This window comes from Aphelocoma coerulescens, unplaced genomic scaffold (genome assembly GCF_041296385.1).
Source record: "Aphelocoma coerulescens isolate FSJ_1873_10779 unplaced genomic scaffold, UR_Acoe_1.0 HiC_scaffold_175, whole genome shotgun sequence".
Taxonomy (NCBI): Eukaryota; Metazoa; Chordata; class Aves; order Passeriformes; family Corvidae; genus Aphelocoma; species Aphelocoma coerulescens.
The window spans coordinates 165,609-187,502 of NW_027183523.1; the positions used below are offsets into that span (position 1 = coordinate 165,609).

Sequence of the window (21,894 nt, forward strand, 5' to 3'; positions counted from 1 at the left end):
AATTCTGCCCTTCCGGCAATGCTGGGGGGAGGGGAGGGGGGCTGCACCTCGCCCCCCATTCCCGCAAGGCGAATTCCTCCCATTCCTTCATTCCCGCAAGAATTCCCTCATTCCCCCTCCATTCCCACGGGGACAATTCCCCCCCTTCCCTGGCAGAGAATTCCCCCATTCCCACTCTTCCCACCAGAAGAATTCCCCCATTCCCCCTCCTCAATATCCGCGGGGATATTCCCTCATTTCCTCCCGTCTCACCCAGTTTTCCTCCGTTCCCAGAGAGAATTCCCCCATTTCCCCCCAGTTCCCACCCAGACAGAGGGGCCTGGGGGGTGACCCCAACCCTGCGGTGTCCCCGTGTCCCCGCAGGTCCAGGACTGGGGGTGACCCCAACCCCGTGGTGACCCCAACCCCTCGGTGTCCCCGTGTCCCCGCACGGTTCTGGGTCCCCTCCGGGCCTGGGGGTGACCCCAACCTCGCGGTGTCCCCGCAGGTCCCGGACTGGGGGTGACCCCGACCCCGCGGTGTCCCCGTAGGGTCCTGGGTCCCCTCCGGGCCTGGGGGTGACCCCAACCCCGCGGTGTCCCCGCAGGGTTCCCGGTGGACTCCAGGGATGGGGGTGACCCCATCCTCGCGGTGTCCCCGTGTCCCCGCAGGTCCCGGACTGGGGGTGACCCCAACCCCGTGGTGTCCCCGTAGGGTCCTGGGTCCCCTCCGGGCCTGGGGGTGACCCCAACCCCGTGGTGTCCCCAACCCCGCGGTGTCCCCGCAGGGTTCTCGGTGGACTCTGGGATGGGGGGGTGACCCCAACCCCTCGGTGTCCCCGCAGGGTTCTGGGTCCCCTCCGGGCCTGGGGGTGACCCCAACCCCGCGGTGTCCCCGTGTCCCCGTAGGGTCCTGGGTCCCCTCCGGGCCTGGGGTGACCCCAACCCCGCGGTGTCCCCGCAGGTCCCGGACTGGGGGTGACCCCGACCCCGCGATGTCCCCGCAGGTTCTGGGTCCCCTCCGGGCCTGGGGGATGACCCCAACCCCTCGGTGTCCCCGCAGGGTCCTGGGTGCACTCCAGGACTGGGGGGGTGACCCCAACCCCTCGGTGTCCCCGTAGGGTCCTGGGTCCCCTCCGGGCCTGGGGGTGACCCCGACCCCGTGGTGTCCCCAACCCCTCGGTGTCCCCGCAGGTTCTGGGTCCCCTCCGGGCCTGGGGGGTGACCCCGACCCCTCGGTGTCCCCGCAGGGTCCTGGGTGCACTCTGAGATGGGGGTGACCCCAACCCCGCGGTGTCCCCGTGTCCCCGTAGGGTCCTGGGTCCCCTCCGGACCTGGGGGTGACCCCGACCCCTCGGTGACCCCAACCCCTCGGTGTCCCCGCAGGTTCTGGGTCCCCTCCGGGACTGGGGGATGACCCCAACCCCTCGGTGTCCCCGTAGGGTCCTGGGTCCCCTCCAGGACTGGGGGTGACCCCAACCCCGTGGTGACCCCAACCCCGCGGTGTCCCCGTGTCCCCGCAGGTCCCGGACTGGGGGTGACCCCAACCCCGCGGTGTCCCCGTGTCCCCGTAGGGTCCTGGGTCCCCTCCGGACCTGGGGGTGACCCCGACCCCTCGGTGACCCCAACCCCTCGGTGTCCCCGCAGGTTCTGGGTCCCCTCCGGGCCTGGGGGTGACCCCGACCCCTCGGTGTCCCCGCAGGGTTCTGGGTCCCCTCCGGGCCTGGGGGTGACCCCGACCCCTCGGTGTCCCCGCAGGGTTCTCGGTGGACTCCGGCGCGGGGCTGACGAGGCCACAGCAGCTGAGCTTTGTCACCGGCGCCCCCCGCGCCAACCACACGGGCGCCGTGGTCATCCTGCGTCGCGACAGCGCCAATCGCCTGGTGGCCGAGGCCGTGCTGGCCGGCCACCAACTGACCTCGGCCTTCGGCCACGCTGTGGCCGTCCTGGACCTCAACAGCGACGGGTGGGTTTTGGGGGGGGGGGGAAGGGGGGGTGTGGGACACGTTGGTGTCACCTTTGTCACCGTGGGACGCGTCCGCGGTCACTGTCACCGTGTCTGTGTCCCCCGCGGGGCTGCGGACCCCCCGAAATCACGGCGAGACCCCCGAGAGTAGAGCACTGCCCCCCCCCTTCCCTCCCCCCCGGCACGCCCAGTTCTCGAGGGTTCTCCAGTCCCTGAGTCCCCCCCCCCCCAATCGCAGGGACCCCCCCCTCCCCAAAATGCCGGGGAGACCCCACGGGCAGAGCCCACCCTGGGATCCCCCCAATCCCCGAGGACCCCGCCCAAACCGGAGACTCCCCCCAAAATCCCGGGGAGACCCCACGGGCAGAGCCCACTCTGGGATCCCCCCAATCCCCGAGGACCCCGCCCAACCCCTGGGACACCCCGAAATCCCGGGGAGACCCCACGGGCAGAGCCCACCCTGGGACCCCCCCCAATCCCCGAGGACCCCGCCCAAACCTGAGACTCCCCCCAAAATCCCGGGGAGACCCCACGGGCAGAGCCCACCCTTGGAATCCTCCATCCCCACAACCCCTGGGACCCCCCAAAATCCCGATGAGACCCCCCTGGGCCCCACCCACCCCAGAACCCCCCATCCCCGAGGATCCCTCCCCAACCCCTGGGACCCCCCAAAATCCCGATGAGATCCCACGGGCAGAGCCCACCCCAGAACCCCCCATCCCCGAGGATCCCCCCAAAATCCCGATGAGACCCCCCTGGGCCCCACCCACCCCAGAACCCCCCATCCCCGAGGATCCCTCCCCAACCCCTGGGACCCCCAAAAATCCCGATGAGACCCCCCTGGGCCCATCCCACCCCTGGGACCCCCCCTCCCTCAGGATCCCCCCAACCCCTGGGACCCCCCAAAATCCCGATGAGACCCCACGGGCAGAGCCCACCCTTGGAATCCCCCACTGCCAGGACCCCCCCCAACCCCTGGGACCCCCAAAATCCCGATGAGACCCCCACGGGCAGAGCCCACCCCAGAACCCCCCATCCCCGAGGATCCCCCCAAAATCCCGATGAGATCCCACGGGCAGAGCCCACCCTTGGAATCCCCCACTGCCAGGACCCCCCCCAACCCCTGGGACCCCCCAAAATCCCGATGAGACCCCCCTGGGCCACCCACCCCAGAACCCCCCATCCCCGAGGATCCCTCCCCAACCCCTGGGACCCCCAAAATCCCGATGAGACCCCCCTGGGCCCATCCCACCCCTGGGACCCCCCCTCCCCCAGGATCCCCCCAACCCCTGGGACCCCCCAAAATCCCGATGAGATCCCACGGGCAGAGCCCACCCCAGAACCCCCCATCCCCAAGGATCCCCCCAACCCCTGGGACCCCCCAAAATCCCGATGAGACCCCCCTGGGCCACACCCACCCCAGAACCCCCCATCCCCGAGGATCCCTCCCCAACCCCTGGGACCCCCCAAAATCCCGATGAGACCCCCCTGGGCCCATCCCACCCCTGGGACCCCCCATCCCCGAGGATCCCCCCAACCCCTGGGACCCCCCAAAATCCCGATGAGACCCCCACGGGCAGAGCCCACCCCAGAACCCCCCATCCCCGAGGATCCCCCCAAAATCCCGATGAGACCCCCCCATGGCCCCATCTCACCCCAGAACCCCCCATCCCCGAGGATCCCCCCCAACCCCTGGGACCCCCCAAAATCCCGATGAGACCCCCCTGGGCCCATCCCACCCCTGGGACCCCCCTCCCTCAGGATCCCCCCAACCCCTGGGACCCCCCAAAATCCCGATGAGACCCCCACGGGCAGAGCCCACCCCAGAACCCCCCATCCCCGAGGATCCCCCCAAAATCCCGATGAGACCCCCCTGGGCCCCACCCACCCCAGAACCCCCCATCCCCGAGGATCCCTCCCCAACCCCTGGGACCCCCCAAAATCCCGATGAGATCCCACGGGCAGAGCCCACCCCAGAACCCCCCATCCCCGAGGATCCCCCCAAAATCCCGATGAGATCCCACGGGCAGAGCCCACCCTTGGAATCCCCCACTGCCAGGACCCCCCCCAACCCCTGGGACCCCCAAAATCCCGATGAGACCCCCCTGGCCCCATCCCACCCCAGAACCCCCCATCCCCGAGCATCCCTCCCCAACCCCTGGGACCCCCCAAATCCCGATGAGACCCCCTGGGCCCATCCCACCCCTGGGACCCCCCCTCCCCCAGGATCCCCCCAACCCCTGGGACCCCCCAAAATCCCGATGAGATCCCACGGGCAGAGCCCACCCCAGAACCCCCCATCCCCGAGGATCCCCCAAAATCCCGATGAGACCCCCCTGGGCCCCACCCACCCCAGAACCCCCCATCCCCGAGGACCCCCCCCAACCCCTGGGACCCCCAAAATCCCGATGAGACCCCCCCTGGCCCCATCCCACCCCTGGGACCCCCGAGGTGGGTGTGGGGGTGTGTGTGTGGGGGGGGGTGACAGATCCGTGTTCCCCCCCCGCCCCCCAAAGCTGGATGGACCTGGCCGTGGGGGCCCCCCACTTTTTCGAGCGGCAGGAGGAGATCGGGGGGGCCGTGTACGTCTACATCAACCCGGGGGGGCTGTGGGGCAGCGCGACCCCCCTGCGCCTCAACGGCACCCGCGGCTCCATGTTCGGGGCGGCCCTGAGCTCCGCCGGGGACCTCAACCGCGATGGGTTCGAGGGTGAGGGGCTTTGGGGGGGGTTTAGGGGGGATTTGGGGTCTGGGGATGGACGCCAGCCACGATGGGTTGGAGGGTGAGGGGATTTGGGGGGGATTTTGGGGGGATTTGGGGTCTGGGGATGGACGCCAGCCACGATGGGTTGGAGGGTGAGGGGATTTGGGGGGTGTTTGGGGGGGGTTTAGGGGGGATTTGGGGTCTGGGGATGGACCCCAGCCACGATGGGTAGGAGGGTGAGGGGATTTGGGGGGGATTTGGAGGGTTTGGGGGGGATTTAAGGGGGATTTGGGGTCCTTGAGGGTTGGGGATGGACCTCAAGTGCGATGGGTTGAAGGGTGAGGGGCTTTGGTGGGGGTTTAGGGGGGATTTGGGGTCTGGGGATGGACCCCAGCCACGATGGGTTGGAGGGTGAGGGGATTTTGGGGGGGATTTAGGGGGGATTTGGGGTCTGGGGATGGACCTCAGCCATGATGGGTTGGAGGGTGAGGGGCTTTGGGGGGGATTTAGGGGGGATTTGGGGTCTGGGGATGGACCTCAGCCATGATGGGTTGGAGGGTGAGGAGATTTGGGGGTGTTTGGGGGGGATTTGGGGGGGATTTGGGGTCCTTGAGGGTTGGGGATGGACGCCAGCCACGATGGGTTGGAGGGTGAGGGGATTTGGGGGTGTTTGGGGGGGTTTTAGGGGGGATTTGGGGTCTGGGGATGGACCCCAGCCACGATGGGTTGGAGGGTGAGGGGATTTGGGGGGGATTTAGGGGGGATTTGGGGTCTGGGATGGACCTCAGCCACAATGGGTTGGAGGGTGAGGGGATTTGGGGGGCTTTGGGGGGGATTTAAGGGGGATTTGGGGTCTGGGGATGGACCTCAAGTGTGATGGGTTGGAGGGTGAGGGGCTTTGGGGGGGGTTTAGGGGGGATTTGGGGTCTGGGGATGGACCCCAGCCACGATGGGTTGGAGGGTGAGGGGATTTGGGGGGGGTTTAGGGGGGATTTGGGGTCTGGGGATGGACCTCAGCCACGATGGGTTTAAGGGTGAGGGGCTTTGGGGGGCTTTGGGGGGGATTTAGGGGGGATTTGGGGTCTGGGATGGACCTCAGCCACGATGGGTTGGAGGGTGAGGGGATTTGGGGGGGTTTAGGGGGGATTTGGGGTCTGGGGATGGACCTCAGCCACGATGGGTTGGAGGGTGAGGGGATTTGGGGGTGTTTGGGGGGGATTTAGGGGGGATTTGGGGTCTGGGGATGGACCTCAAGTGCGATGGGTTGGAGGGTGAGGGGCTTTGGGGGCTTTGGGGGGGATTTAGGGGGGATTTGGGGTCTGGGGATGGACCCCAGCCACGATGGGTTGGAGGGTGAGGGGATTTGGGGGGGATTTAGGGGGGATTTGGGGTCTGGGATGGACGCCAGCCACGATGGGTTGGAAGGTGAGGGGATTTGGGGGGGATTTAGGGGGGATTTGGGGTCTGGGGATGGACCTCAGCCATGATGGGTTGGAGGGTGAGGAGATTTGGGGGGGGTTTAGGGGGGATTTGGGGTCTGGGGATGGACCTCAAGTGTCATGGGTTGGAGGGTGAGGGGATTTGGGGGGGGTTTAGGGGGGATTTGGGGTCTGGGGATGGACCTCAGCCACGATGGGTTTAAGGGTGAGGGGCTTTGGGGGGCTTTGGGGGGGATTTAGGGGGGATTTGGGGTCTGGGGATGGACCTCAGCCATGATGGGTTGGAGGGTGAGGGGATTTGGGGGGGATTTAGGGGGGATTTGGGGTCTGAGGATGGACCTCAGCCATGATGGGTTGGAGGGTGAGGGGATTTGGGGGTGTTTGGGGGGGATTTGGGGGGGATTTGGGGTCCTTGAGGGTTGGGGATGGACCCCAGCCACGATGGGTTGGAGGGTGAGGGGCTTTGGGGGGGATTTAGGGGGGATTTGGGGTCTGGGGATGGACCTCAAGTGTGATGGGTTGGAGGGTGAGGGGCTTTGGGGGGGATTTAGGGGGGATTTGGAGGGGGGATTTGGGGTCTGGGGATGGACCTCAGCCACGATGGGTTGGAGGGTGAGGGGATTTGGGGGTGTTTGGGGGGGATTTGGGGGGGATTTGGGGTCCTTGAGGGCTGGGGATGGACCTCAAGTGCGATGGGTTGAAGGGTGAGGGGCTTTGGTGGGGGTTTAGGGGGGATTTGGGGTCTGGGGATGGACCCCAGCCACGATGGGTTGGAGGGTGAGGGGATTTGGGGGGGTGTTTGGGGGGGATTTGGGGGGATTTGGGGTCCTTGAGGGTTGGGGATGGACCTCAAGTGCGATGGGTTGAAGGGTGAGGGGCTTTGGGGGGGGGTTAAGGGGGGATTTGGGGTCTGGGGATGGACCTCAGCCACGATGGGTTGGAGGGTGAGGGGATTTGGGGTGTTTGGGGGGGATTTGGGGTCTGGGGATGGACCTCAAGTGTGATGGGTTGGAGGGTGAGGGGATTTGGGGGGGATTTAGGGGGGATTTGGGGTCTGGGGATGGACCCCAGCCACGATGGGTTGGAGGGTGAGGGGATTTGGGGGTGTTTGGGGGGATTTAAGGGGGATTTGGGGTCCTTGAGGGTTGGGGATGGACCTCAAGTGCGATGGGTTGGAGGGTGAGGGGCTTTGGTGGGGGTTTAGGGGGGATTTGGGGTCTGGGGATGGACCTCAGCCACGATGGGTTGGAGGGTGAGGGGATTTGGGGGAATTTGGAGGGTTTGGGGGGGATTTAAGGGGGATTTGGGGTCTCTGAGGGCTGGGGATGGACCTCAAGTGTGATGGGTTGGAGGGTGAGGGGCTTTGGGGGCTTTGGGGGGATTTAAGGGGGATTTAAGGGGGATTTAGGGGGAATTTGGGGTCTGGGGATGGACCTCAACCACAATGGGTTTGAGGGTCAGGGGCTTTGGGGGATTTGGGGTCTGGGGATGGACCTCAAGTGTGATGGGTTGGAGAGTGAGGGGCTTTTGGGCGGCTTTGAGGGATATTTGGGGGGGATTTAGGGGGATTTGGGATCCTTGAGGGCTGGGGATGGACCTCAAGTGTGATGGGTTGGAGGGTAAGGGGTTTTGGTGGGTCGTTGGGGGGTTTGGGGGATTTGGGGGGGATTTGGGGTCTAGGGATGGACCTCAAGTGTGATGGGTTGGAGGGTGAGGGGCTTTGGAGGGTTTGGGGGGGATTTGGGGGAGTTTTGGGGGGGCTTTGGGGGCTTTTGGGGCGGATTTGGGCTCTCCAAGACCTGCGCGTGCTGCAACCGCAGCCCCTCGACCGTGACAGAATTGAGGGCGTTTCGGGCCTTTTTGGGGTACCCTTATCCTGCCGAGGAGGGGGTGCCGGTGCCACTTGGGGGGGGGGGTCTGACCCCCAAAACCCCCCCCTTTTCCCCCCCAGACCTGGCTGTGGGGCCCCTTTTGACGGAGCGGGCAAAGTTTTCATTTACCACGGCAGCGCCCTGGGCATCGTCACCAGCCCGGCGCAGGTGAGGGGGTCCCGGGGGTGTCCCTGGGGGGGGGGTCCCGGGGGGGTCCCGGGGGGGGGGGTCCCGGCTCACCCAGAGCCTCCCCCCACCCCTGCCCAGGTGCTGGACGGGGAGGCCGTGGGGGTCTCGGCCTTTGGGTACGCGCTGTCGGGGGGCTGGACGTGGATGGGAACCTGTACCCCGACCTGCTCGTGGGGTCCCTGTCGGACACCGTGGTGCTCTACAGGTGAGACCCCCACCCCAAAAAATCCCGATCCTGGGAGCCCCCAATTCCTGACAATCCCCAGACCTCAGGGTGTCGTCGTCGTCCCCCCTCCCCCCCAGAGATGGGACCCCCATTCCAGACGACCCCCCCCAAATCCCTGAGTACTTCCCACCCCTGGACATCCCTCAAATCCCTGAGACCCCCCCAAATCCCTCAGGACGCCCCCATCTCAGAGTCTCCCCAAATCCCTCAGGACCCCCCCCCCAAATCCCGAGTCCCTCCAAACCCGAGTCCCCCCCAAATCCCTGAGACCCCCCCAAATCCCGATCCTGGGGAGCCCCCAATTCCTGACAATCCCAGACCTCAGGGTGTCCCCCCCCCTCCCCCCAGAGTTGGGACCCCCCAGGAGCCCCAATTCCTGACAATCCCCAGACCTCAGGGTGTCGTCGTCGTCCCCCCTCCCCCCCAGAGATGGGACCCCCATTCCGGAGGACCCCCCCCAAATTCCTGAGTACTTTCCACCCCTGGACATCCCTCAAATCCCTGAGACCCCCCCCCCCCAAATCCCTCAGGACTCCCCCCTCCCCGAGTTCCCCCAAATCCCCGAGTTCCCCCAAACCCGAGTCCCCCCAAATCCCTGAGACCCCCCCCCAAATCCCTCAGGACTCCCCCATCCCCGAGTTCCCCCAAATCCCCGAATCCCCCCAAACCCGAGTCCCCCCAAATCCCTCCGGACCCCCCCAAATCCCTGAGACCCTCCCAAATCCCTCAGGACTCCCCCATCTCGGAGTCCCCCCAAATCCCTGAGTCCCCTCTCAAATCCCTGAGTCCCCCCAAACTCGACTCCCCCAAATCCCTCAGGGACCCCCCAAATCCCTGAGACCCTCCCAAATCCCTCAGGACCCCCCCCAAATCCCCGAGTCCCCCCAAATCCCTGAGACCCCCCCAAATCCCCGAGTCCCCCCAAATCCCTGACACCCCCCCAAACCCAAATCCCCCAAACCCCCGAGTCCCCCCAAATCCCGAATCCCCCCAAACCCGACTCCCCCCAAACCCAAATCCCCCCCACCTCGCCTCTCCCTCCACCCCTCCAGCGCTTCCCGTGCACTGCCGGGGGTCCCTCCCAGGGCTGGGGGTGCTCTCCGAAGTTGGGGGGCTCCCCCGGGGGACCCCCATTTCCCTCCCTCCCACCCCCCCAGAGCTCGGCCGGTGGTCCACGTGTCCCGGAACGTGTCCGTGCTGCCGCCCCACATCGACCTGGAGCAGAGCAGCTGCCGCCACCGGGACGGCGTCTGGTGGGTGCCACCCTGTCCCCCCCCCCCCACCCCGGGTCCCCTCCCCCCTCGACCCGACCCTCTACGGGGGCGGCGGGACCCCCCCAGTGACCCCCAGTGACCCCCCCCCCAGTGTGGAGGTGCGAGCGTGTTTCAGCTACACGGCCAGTCCGGCCACCTACAGCCCCCGGCTCGGTGAGTGGGGGGCGTGGGCACCCCCGGGGGACCCCCCCCCTGAGCCCTGAGGGTCCCCCCGACCACCCCCCATTCCTGGGGATCCCCCCCCGCCCCGCCCCCTGTCCTTGAGGATGCCGAAATCCCTGAGTGTGTCGCCCATTCCTGGGGTTCCCCCATTCCCTGGGGGGTTCCTCCCACGTTGTTATTTCGGGGAGTTCCCGGTCCCTGAAGAGCCCCGCCCCTCCCCCCCTCCATTATTTGGGGTCTTCGCCATCCTTTGGGATCCCCCCCAATCCCAGAGTTCCCCCCCCATCCTTTGGGATCCCCCCCCAATCCCAGAGTTCCCCCCCCACCCTTCAGGACCCCCCCCAATCCCAGAGTCCCCCCCCATCCTTTGGGATCCCCCCCAATCCCAGAGTCCCCCCCCATCCTTTGGGATCCCCCCTAATCCCAGAGTCCCCCCCCATCCTTTGGGATCCCCCACCCTTCAGGATTCCCCCCATCCTTTGGGATCCCCCCTCCTTTGGGATCCCCCACCCCTCAGGATTCCCCCCATCCTTTGGGATCCCCCCCAACCCCAGAGTCCCCCCCCCATCCTTTGGGATCCCCCCCACCCCTCAGGATTCCCCCCATCCTTTGGGATCCCCCCCACCCCTCAGGATCCCCCCCCCATCCTTTGGGATCCCCCCCAACCCCAGAGTCCCCCCCCATCCTTTGGGATCCCCCCCACCCCTCAGGATCCCCCCCATCCTTTGGGATCCCCCCCAATCCCAGAGTCCCCCCCCATCCTTTGGGATCCCCCCCATCCTTTGGGATCCCCCCCCCCATCCCAGAGTCCCCCCCCCATCCTTTGGGATCCCCCATCCTCTGGGATCCCCCACCCCTCAGGTTCCCCCCCACCCCTCAGGATCCCCCCCCCATCCTTTGGGGATCCTGCACCCCTCAGGACCCCCCCCAATCCCAGAGTTCCCCCCATCCTTTGGGATCCCCCACCCCTCAGGATCCCCCCCCATCCTTTGGGATCCCCCACCCTTCAGGACCCCCCCCAATCCCAGAGTTCCCCCCATCCTTTGGGGATCCCGCACCCCTCAGGATCCCCCTCCCCATCCTTTGGGGATCCCCCACCCCTCAGGTTCCCCCCCACCCCTCAGGATCCCCCCCCCCCCATCCTTTGGGATCCCCCACCCCTCAGGACCCCCCTCCCCAACCCCGGTGCCCCCCCCAGAGCTGCAGTTCGTGCTGGAGGCGGACGCGGAGCGGCGCCGGCGGGGGCAAGCGCCCCGGGTGGCCTTCCTGGCCCGGGGGCCCGCGGACCCCGAGCACCGAATCTCGGGGACCCTGGAGCTGCCCCGGCAGCGCGAGCGCGGCTGCGTCACCGCCACCTTCCGGCTGCACGTGCGTGCTTCGGCCTCCTCGGCCTCCTCTTCCTCACCCTCGCCCTCAGCATCCTCGTCCTCGCTGCGCTCACCTTCCTCAGGCTCGCCCTGCTCAGCTTCTTCTTCTTCTTCCTCACCGTCGGCCTCAGCCTCATCTTCCTCAGCCTCATCTTCCTCAGCCTCATTCTCCTCATCCTCATCCCCATCTTCATCCTCATTCTCCATCCTTCTCATCCTCATCCCCATTTTCATCCCCATCCTCCTCATCCCCATCCCCATCCCCATCCTCCTCATCCTCATCCCCATCCTCCTCATCCCCGTCCCCATCCCTATCTTCATCTCCATCTTCATCCTCGTCCTCCTCATCCTCATCCCTGTCTCCATTTTCATCCCCATCCTCCTCATCCCCATCTTCATCCCCATCTTCCTCATCCCCATCCTCCTCATCCTCATCCCCGTCCCCATCTTCATCCCCATCCTTGTCATCCCCATCCCCATCCTCCTCCTCCCCGTCCCCATCTTCATCCCCATCCTCCTCATCCTCATCCTTCTCCTCCCCATCCCCATCCTCATCGTCCTCATCCCCATCCTCATCCCCATCTTCATCCCCATCCCCATCTTCATCCCCATCCTCCTCATCCTCATCCTCCTCATCCTCATCCTCATCTCCACCTCCATCTTCATCTTCATCCTCCTCATCCTCATCCCTGTCTCCATTTTCATCCCCATCCTCCTCATCCTCATCCTCATCCCCATCCTCTCCATCCCCATCTTCATCCTCCTCATCCTCCTCCCCATCTCCATCCCCATCCTCGTCTTCATCCCCATCCCCATCCTCATCTCCATCTTCATCCTCGTTCTCCTCATCCTCATCCCTGTCTCCATTTTCATCCCCATCCTCCTCATCCTCATCCCCATCCCCATCCTCTCCATCCCCATCCCTATCCCCATCCTCCCCATCCTCATCTTCATCCCCATCCTCCTCATCTTCATCTTCATCCCCATCCCCATCCCCATCCCCATCCCCATCCCCATCCCCATCCTCCCCATAATCATCTTCATCCCCATCCTCCTCATCCCCATCCTCCTCATCCCCATCCTCCCCATCCTCATCCTCATCCTCCTCATCCTCATCTTCATCCTCATCCTCCTCATCCTCATCTTCATCCCCATCCTCCTCATCTTCATCCTCATTCCCATCCCCATCCCCATCCCCATCCCCATCCTCATCCTCCCCATCCTCATCTTCATCCCCATCCTCCTCATCTTCATCCTCATCTCCATCTCCATCTTCATCCTCATCCTCCCCATCCTCATCTTCATCCCCATCCTCATCTTCATCCCCATCCTCCCCCTCCCCCTCCCCCTCCCCATCCCCATCCCCATCCCCCCGTTCCCCCCAGGTGTGCCAGCACCTCCCGGCTCCCCGAGTGCCCCCCTGACCTTCCTCCTCCTCCTCCTCCTCCTCCCCCTGTGCCGCAGGACGACATCCGGGACAAGCTGCGCCCCATCGCTGTCACCCTCGCCTACGCCATCGGGGGCCCGCGGGGGTGGCACCGGGGGGGCCGGGGGCCGCCGCTGCCCCCGCTGTCCCCTGCGCTCAGCCCCCGCCAGCCCAGCACGCACCGCGCCGAGGTGGGCACCGGCCACGCCCGAGTGGCACCTGAGGGTCACCTGTGTGTCCCCCCCCCAATCCCAGTGTCCCCCAATCCCAGTTTGGGACACCCGGAGTGGCACCTGTGTCCCCCCCCAATCCCAGTGTCCCCCAATCCCAGTTTGGGACACCCGGAGTGGCACCTGTGTCCCCCCCCAATCCCAGTGTCCCCCAATCCCAGTTTGGGACACCCGGAGTGTCACCTGTGTCCCCCAATCCCAGTTTGGGACACCCGGAGTGTCACCTGTGTCCCCCCCCCCCAATCCCAGTGTCCTCCAATCCCAGTTTGGGACACCCGGAGTGTCACCTGTGTCCCCCAATCCCAGTTTGGGACACCCAGAGTGTCACCTGTGTCCCCCCAGTGTCCCCCACAGTGTCCCCCCCAGTGTCCTCCAATCTCAGTTTGGGACACCCAGAGTGTCACCTGTGTCCCCCCCACCCAGTGTCCCCCCCACCCAGTGTCCCCCAATCCCAGTTTGGGACACCCGGAGTGGCACCCGTGTCCCCTAATCCCAGTTTGGGACACCCGGAGTGTCACCTGTGTCCCCCCCCAATCCCAGTGTCCCCCAATCCCAGTTTGGGACACCCGGAGTGTCACCTGTGTCCCCCCCATTGTCGCCGTGTCCCCCCCTTGGCACCGTGTCCCCCCCATTGTCGCCGTGCCCCCCCCTTGGCACCGTGTCCCCCCATTGTCACCGTGTCCCCACATTGGCACCGTGTCCCCCTATTGGCACCGTGTCCCCCCATTGGCACCGTGTCCCCCCCATTGGCACCATGTCCCCCCATTGTCGCCATGTCCCCCCCTTGGCACCGTGTCCCCCCCATTGTCGCCATGTCCCCCCATTGTCGCCGTGTCCCCCCTTGGCACCGTGTCCCCCCCTTGTCGCCGTGTCCCCCCTTTGCACCGTGTCCCCCCCATTGTCGCCGTGTCCCCCCATTGGCACCGTGTCCCCACATTGGCACCGTGTCCCCCCTTGGCACCGTGTCCCCCCCTTGGCACCGTGTCCCCCCATTGTCACCGTGTCCCCCCCTTGTCGCCGTGTCCCCCCATTGTCACCGTGTCCCCCCCATTGTCGCCGTGTCCCCCCTTGGCACCGTGTCCCCCCATTGGCACCGTGCCCCCCCTGCCCCCCCAGGTGCATTTCCTGCGCCAGGGCTGCGGCGATGACAAAATCTGCCAGAGCCACCTGGAGCTGCGGCCGCGCTTCTGCGCCCGCCGGGGCGACAGCGACTTCCAGCCCCTGCCCAGGTGAGGGGACAGCGGCCACCCCGGGCTGTCCCCAACAAGCCCCGGGGGCCGCTCTGCCCGCTGGCACTGCCACCTGAGCCCTGAGGGAGCGGGGGTGTTCCCAAGGGGGTGTCACGGGGTGAGGATGGCACTGCCACCTGAGCCCTGAGGGAGCGGGGGTGTCCCCAAGGGGGTGTCACGGGGTGAGGATGGCACTGCCACCTGAGCCCTGAGGGAGCGGGGGTGTCCCCAAGGGGGTGTCACGGGGTGAGGATGGCACTGCCACCTGAGCCCTGAGGGTCTGGGGGTGTCCCCAAGGGGGTGTCACGGGATGAGGATGGCACTGCCACCTGAGCCCTGAGGGAGCGGGGGTGTCCCCAAGGGGGTGTCACGGGGTGAGGATGGCACTGCCACCTGAGCCCTGAGGGGGTGTCCCCAAGGGGGTGTCACGGGGTGAGGATGGCACTGCCACCTGAGCCCTGAGGGAGCGGGGGTGTCCCCAAGGGGGTGTCACAGGGTGAGGATGGCACTGCCACCTCGCTGTCACTGACCGGGGGTGTCCCCAAGGGGTGTCACAGGGTGAGGATGGCACTGCCACCTTCTCGCTGTCAGCGGTGTCCCCAAGGGGGTGTCACAGGGTGAGGATGGCACTGCCACCTCGCTGTCAGTGGTGTCCCCAAGGGGGTGTCACAGGGTGAGGATGGCACTGCCACCTGAGCCCTGAGGGGCCGGGGGTGTCCCCAAGGGGGTGTCACGGGGTGAGGATGGCACTGCCACCTCACTGTCAGCGGTGTCCCCAAGGGGGTGTCACGGGGTGAGGATGGCACTGCCACCTCGCTGTCAGTGGTGTCCCCAAGGGGGTGTCACAGGGTGAGGATGGCACTGCCACCTCGCTGTCAGTGGTGTCCCCAAGGGGGTGTCACAGGGTGAGGATGGCACTGCCACCTGAGCCCTGAGGGGCCGGGGGTGTCCCCAAGGGGGTGTCACAGGGTGAGGATGGCACTGCCACCTGAGCCCTGAGGGAGCGGGGGTGTCCCCAAGGGGGTGTCACGGGGTGAGGATGGCACTGCCACCTTCTCGCTGTCAGTGGTGTCCCCAAGGGGGTGTCACGGGGTGAGGATGGCACTGCCACCTGAGCCCTGAGGGAGCGGGGGTGTCCCCAAGGGGGTGTCACGGGGTGAGGATGGCACTGCCACCTGAGCCCTGAGGGGGTGTCCCCAAGGGGGTGTCACGGGGTGAGGATGGCACTGCCACCTGAGCCCTGAGGGGGTGTCCCCAAGGGGGTGTCACGGGGTGAGGATGGCACTGCCACCTCGCTGTCAGCGGTGTCCCCAAGGGGGTGTCACGGGGTGAGGATGGCACTGCCACCTGAGCCCTGAGGGGGTGTCCCCAAGGGGGTGTCACGGGGTGAGGATGGCACTGCCACCTCTCTGTCAGGGGTGTCCCCAAGGGGGTGTCACGGGGTGAGGATGGCACTGCCACCTGAGCCCTGAGGGTCTGGGGGTGTCCCCAAGGGGGTGTCACGGGGTGAGGATGGCACTGCCACCTTCGTCCCGAGGGACCAGGGTGTCCCCAAGGGGGTCTCACAGTGGCTCTGCCCGCAGGGACGAGAATGGCACTGCCACCTTCTCGCTGAGTGACCAGAAGGACGTGGCCCTGGAGGTGCTGGTGACCAACGAGCCCTCGGACCCTTCGGAGCCGCAGAGGGACGGGGACGATGCCCACCAGGCCCTGCTGGTGGCCACCTTCCCCCCGGAGCTGCCCTACGCTGCCATGCGCCCCGACGAGGCCGGGGGGCTCGGGGTGCGGGGGCAGGGGGACCTGGGGTGGGGGGGACAGGAGGGGTGGGGGGGGGAGGGGGATGGGATGGGGATGTAGGGTGGGGTCAGAGCTGGAGGTCTGGGATGGTCCTGGGGGGTGGGATGGGGTCGGTCCTGGGGGGTGGGATGGTCCTGGGGTGGGGGTTTGGGTCAGTGCTGGGGGTCTGGGGTGGTCCTGGGGGGTGGGTTTGGGTCAGTGCTGGGGGTCTGGGATGGTCCTGGGGGTCCTGGGGGTGTGGGATGGTCCTGGGGGTGGGATGGGGTCGGTCCTGGGGGTGGGATGGGGTCAGTCCTGGGGGTGTGGGATGGTCCTGGGGGTCCTGGGGGTCTGGGATGGTCCTGGGGTGGGGGTTTGGGTCAGTGCTGGGGGTCTGGGGTGGTCCTGGGGGGTGGGTTTGGGTCAGTGCTGGGGGTCTGGGATGGTCCTGGGGGTCCTGGGAGTCTGGGATGGTCCTGGGGGTGGAATGGGGTCGGTCCTGGGGGTCTGGGATGGTCCTGGGGGTCCTGGGGGTGTGGGATGGTCCTGGGGGTGGGATGGGGTCGGTCCTGGGGGTGGGATGGGGTCGGTCCTGGGGGTGTGGGATGGTCCTGGGGTGGGGGTTTGGGTCAGTGCTGGGGGTCTGGGGTGGTCCTGGGGGGTGGGTTTGGGTCAGTGCTGGGGGTCTGGGATGGTCCTGGGGGTCCTGGGGGTGTGGGATGGTCCTGGGGTGGGGGTTTGGGTCAGTGCTGGGGGTCTGGGGTGGTCCTGGGGGGTGGGTTTGGGTCAGTGCTGGGGGTCTGGGATGGTCCTGGGGGTCCTGGGGGTGTGGGATGGTCCTGGGGTGGGGGTTTGGGTCAGTCCTGGGGGTGTGGGATGGGGTCAGTCCTGGGGGTGTGGGATGGTCCTGGGGTGGGGGTTTGGGTCAGTCCTGGGGGTCTGGGATGGTCCTGGGGTGGGGGTTTGGGTCAGTGCTGGGGGTCTGGGATGGTCCTGGGGGTCCTGGGGGTGTGGGATGGTCCTGGGGGGTGGGTTTGGGTCAGTGCTGGGGGTCTGGGATGGTCCTGGGGGGTGGGTTTGGGTCAGTGCTGGGGGTCTGGGATGGTCCTGGGGGTGGGTTTGGGTCAGTCCTGGGGGTCTGGGATGGTCCTGGGGGGTGGGATGGGGGTCCTGGGGGTCTGGGATGGTCCTGGGGGGTGGGGGTTTGGGTCAGTGCTGGGGGTCTGGGATGGTCCTGGGGGTCCTGGGAGTCTGGGATGGTCCTGGGGGGTGGGATGGGGTCAGTTCTGGGGGTCTGGGATGGTCCTGGGGGTCTGGGATAGGGTCGGTCCTGGGGGTCTGGGATGGTTCTGGGGGTCTGGGATGGTCCTGGGGGTCCTGGGGGGTGGGTTTGGGTCAGTGCTGGGGCTGTAGAGGGATGGGGAAGGTCCTGGGGGGTGGTCCTGGGGGGTGATGGGGGTGTGGGATGGGGTCAGACCTGAGGGCTCAGGGTGGGGCTGACCCCGGGGTGCTGGGGGTCCCAGGGGGTGTGGGCTGGGGTCAGTGCTGGGGGTCTGGGATGGTTCTGGGGGGTGGGATGGGGTCAGTGCTGGGGGTCTGGGATGGTCCTGGAGGTCCTGGGGGGTGGGCTGGGGTCAGTTCTGGGGGTCTGGGATGGTCCTGCGGGGTGGGATGGGGTCAGTTCTGGGGGTCTGGGATGTCCCTGGGCTCTGGGATGGGGTCGGTCCTGGGGGTCTGGGACGGTCCTGGGGGGTGGGCTGGGGTCAGTGCTGGGGGTCTGGGATGGTCCTGGGGGTCCTGGGGGGTGGGCTGGGGTCAGTTCTGGGGGTCTGGGATGGTCCTGGGGGGTGGGATGGGGTCGGTCCTGGGGGTGTGGGATGGTCCTGGGGGGTGGGCTGGGGTCAATTCTGGGGGTCTGGGATGGTCCTGGGGGGTGGGATGGGGTCAGTGCTGGGGGTCTGGGATGGTTCTGGGGGGTGGGATGGGGTCGGTCCTGGGGGTCTGGGATGGTCCTGGGGGGTGGGCTGGGGTCAGTGCTGGGGGTCTGTGACGGTCCTGGGGGGTGGGCTGGGGTCACTCCTGGGGGTCTGTGACGGTCCTGGGGGGTGGGCTGGGGTCAGTGCTGGGGGTCTGGGACGGTCCTGGGGGGTGGGCTGGGGGGTGGGCTGGGGTCACTCCTGTGGCTTCAGCCTGGGGGGTGACCCCGGGGGGTGCCCGCGGTGGGGGGGGGGGGATGCTCAGCCGTGTCCCCAAATCCCCTTAGGACAAAGTGCTGTGCTTGGCCAACCAGAACGGCTCCAGGGTGGAGTGCGAGCTGGGGAACCCCCTCAAACGCGGGGCGCAGGTGGGCGCAGCCCCCTCCCCAAATTCCCCCCAGCCCCCCCCCCCTCCCCCGGCCCCTCTCCCCTCCCCAGCGCTCACCTGTGCGCTCGCAGGTGCGGTTCTTCCTCATCCTCAGCACCTCGGGCATCTCCATCCACACCACGGAGCTGGCGGTGCAGCTGGAGCTGTCCACGTGAGCCGGGCGGGGGGCTGGAGACCCCCGGGGATGGGGGTTGGAGATTGGAGACCCCCGGGGATGGGGATTGGAGACCCCCGGGATTGGGGATTGGAGATTGGAGACCCCCGGGGATGGGGATTGGAGATTGGAGACCCCTGGGGATGGGGATTGGAGACCCCCGGGATTGGGGATTGGAGATTGGAGACCCCCGGGGATGGGGGCTGGAGACCCCCGAGGATGGGGGTTGGAGATTGGAGACCCCTGGGGATGGGGATTGGAGACCCCCGGGGATGGGGATTGGAGATTGGAGACCCCTGGGGATGGGGATTGGAGACCCCCGGGGATGGGGACCCCCGAGGTTTGGGAGTCAGAATCTGAGGGGGTTGGGGGGTCAGAGCTCAGGGGTTTTAGGGGCTGTGGACCCCCGGGATTGGGGATTGGAGACCCCCGGGGTGGCGGATGGAGACCCCCGGGGTTGGGGATTGGAGATTGGAGACCCCTGGGGATGGGGATTGGAGACCCCCGGGGATGGGGATTGGAGATTGGAGACCCCTGGGGATGGAGACCCCCGAGGTTTGGGAGTCAGAATCTGAGGGGGTTGGGGGGTCAGAGCTCAGGGGTTTTAGGGGCTGTGGACCCCCGGGATTGGGGATTGGACACCCCCGGGATTGGGGATTGGAGACCCCCGGGCATGGGGATCCCTGAGATTTGGGGGGCTGGAGACCCCCGGGGTTTGGGAGTCAGAATCTGAGGGGGTTGGGGGGTCAGAGCTCAGGGGTTTTAGGGGCTGTGGACCCCCGGGATTGGGGATTGGAGACCCCCGGGGTGGCGGATGGAGACCCCCGGGGATGGGATTGGAGATTGGAGACCCCTGGGGATGGGGATTGGAGACCCCCGGGGATGGAGACCCCCGAGGTTTGGGAGTCAGAATCTGAGGGGGTTGGGGGTCAGAGCTCAGGGGTTTTAGGGGCTGTGGACCCCCGGGGATGGGGATTGGAGACCCCCGGGGTGGCGGATGGAGACCCCCGGGCATGGGGACCCCCGAGATTTGGGGGGCTGGAGACCCCCGGGGTTTGGGAGTCAGAATCTGGGGGGGTTTTAGGGTCAGAGCTCAGGGGTTTTAGGGGCTGTGGACCCCCGGGATTGGGGATTGGAGACCCCCGGGATTGGGGATTGGAGACCCCCGGGCATGGGGACCCCCGAGATTTGGGGGGATGGAGACCCCCGGGATTGGGGATTGGAGACCCCTGGGGATGGGGATTGGAGACCCCCGGGGTGGCGGATGGAGACCCCCGGGGTTGGGGATTGGAGACCCCCGGGCATGGGGACCCCCGAGATTTGGGGGGCTGGAGACCCCCGGGGTTTGGGAGTCAGAATCTGAGGGGGTTGGGGGTCAGAGCTCAGGGGTTTTAGGGGCTGCGGACCCCCGGGATTGGGGATTGGACACCCCCGGGGTGGCGGATGGAGACCCCCGGGGATGGGGATTGGAGACCCCCGGGCATGGGGACCCACAAGATTTGGGGGGCTGGAGACCCCCGGGGTTTGGGAGTCAGAATCTGAGGGGGTTGGGGGGTCAGAGCTCAGGGGTTTTAGGGGCTGTGGACCCCCGGGATTGGGGATTGGAGACCCCCGGGGTGGCGGATGGAGACCCCCGGGGTTGGGGATTGGAGATTGGAGACCCCTGGGGATGGGGATTGGAGACCCCCGGGGATGGGGACCCACAAGATTTGGGGGGCTGGAGACCCCCGGGGTTTGGGAGTCAGAATCTGGGGGGTTGGGGGCTGGTTGGGGTCAGAGCTCAGGGGTTTTAGGGGTTGCAGACCCCCAGGATTGGGGGCTGAAACCCCCAGGGTTTAGGGACTGGAGACCCCCATAGTTGGGGGCCAGAATCTGGGAGAATTTGGGGTCAAAACCCCGGCGGATTTGGGGTTTGGACCCCCCCCCCCCCCCCCCAGGATTTGGGGTTCGGAGCCCTGCAGGATCTGGGGACAAAACCCAGCTGGTTTTAGAGTCCAACCCCCCAAAATTTAGGGTCGGGGGGCTGCAAGGAGGGGGTCAAACCCCCCCGCATGGTCCTCGGGGTGGGGTTTTTTTTTGGGGTTTCACCCCTCCGGACCCCCCCAAACGCCCCCCAATCCCCCCCCCAGCACCAGCGAGCAGCCGGGCCTGGAGCCGGTGGTCGCCCGCGCCCGCATGGTCATCGAGCTGCCCCTGGCCGTGACGGGGTGAGTGGGGAGGGGGCTTTTGGGGTGACTTGGGGGGAGGTTTTTGGGGTCGGGACCCCCCTCCCCTCAAAGCAGAGCTGTCCCCACAGCGTGGCCGTGCCCCCCCGGCTGTTTTTTGGGGGGCAGGTGGTGGGGGAGAGCGCGGTGAGGACCGAGAGCCAGGTGGGCAGCGCCGTCCGCTTCGAGGTCACGGTGAGACCCCCGCCCCAAAACACAGCCCACCTCCCCTCCCCCCCCCTCCCCGGGACCCCAAAATGGGGAAGGGGCTGTGGGACCCCCGGGGGGGCTCGGTCTGGCTGAGCCCCGCCCCATCCCGTACGCTTTGGGGGGGGTGGGATTTGGGGTAGGGGGGAAATGGGGGGTGGGGTGTTTTGGGGGTGGGGGTGCACGTAGAGGAGTGGTTTTGGGGTGGGCGGTGTTTTTGGGGTGGGGGTTCATTGAAGGGGGTGGTTTGGGGTGGGGGTCCTTGTGAGGGAGTTGGTGGGGTGGGGGGGGCTCATGGGGGCTGGTTTTGGGGCGGGGGGCCCCATGCTGGGGCTATTTTTGGGGTGGGGGCTGTTTTTGGGGTGGGGGTTCATTGAGGGGATGTTTTTGGGGTCGGGGCTCCCTGCCGGGGCTATTTTTGAGGTGGGGGCTGGTTTTGGGGTCGGGGCTCCATGCCGGGGCTGTTTTTGGGGTGGGGGCTGTTTTTGAGGTTGGGGCTCTGTGCCGGGGCTGTTTTGGGGGGTCGGGGGCTGTTTTTGGGGTCGCGGCTCCGTGCCCGGGCTATTTTTGGGGTGGGGGTTCATTGAGGGGCTGTTTTTGGGGTGGGGGCTCCATGCCGAGGCTATTTTTGAGGTGGGGGCTATTTTGGGGGCAGACGCTATTTTTAGGGTCTCTACTCCACACAGCTGTTTTTGGGGTCGGGGCTCTGTGCCGGGGCTGTTTTTGGGGTGGGGGCTGTTTTTGGGGTCGGGGCTCCCTGCCGGGTCTGTTTTTGGGGTGGGGGCTGTTTTTGGGGTCGGGGCTCTGTGCCGGGGCTGTTTTTGGGGTGGGGGCTGTTTTTGGGGTCGGGGCTCTGTGCCGGGGCTGTTTTTGGGGTGGGGGCTGTTTTTGGGGTCGGGGCTCTGTGCCGGGGCTGTTTTTGGGGTGGGGGCTGTTTTTGGGGGTCGGGGCTGCATGCCGGGGCTGTTTTTGGGCTCGGGGCTCCATGCCGGGGCTGTTTTTGGGGTGGGGGCTGTTTTTGGGGGTCGGGGGCTGTTTTTGGGGTGGGGGCTGTTTTGGGGGGTCGGGGCTCCATGCCGGGGCTGTTTTTGGGCTCGGGGCTCCATGCCGGGGCTGTTTTTGGGGTGG

General features: G+C 66.9%; 1 protein-coding gene across 1 annotated transcript in view; it reads left to right on the forward strand.

Annotated features, from left to right (window-relative positions):
• ITGA7 (integrin subunit alpha 7) overlaps positions 1-21,894 on the forward strand; it is a 36,267-nt gene that overhangs the window by 7,708 nt on the left and 6,665 nt on the right. The window contains 16 exon segments of the mRNA XM_068998802.1: positions 1,737-1,944; positions 4,461-4,654; positions 5,215-5,224; positions 8,039-8,126; positions 8,226-8,271; positions 8,274-8,352; positions 9,531-9,626; positions 9,739-9,800; positions 11,008-11,177; positions 12,641-12,793; positions 13,949-14,061; positions 15,645-15,843; positions 18,101-18,181; positions 18,273-18,352; positions 20,485-20,562; positions 20,652-20,754. Of these exon segments, the coding sequence (XP_068854903.1) occupies positions 1,737-1,944; positions 4,461-4,654; positions 5,215-5,224; positions 8,039-8,126; positions 8,226-8,271; positions 8,274-8,352; positions 9,531-9,626; positions 9,739-9,800; positions 11,008-11,177; positions 12,641-12,793; positions 13,949-14,061; positions 15,645-15,843; positions 18,101-18,181; positions 18,273-18,352; positions 20,485-20,562; positions 20,652-20,754 (1,760 nt within the window).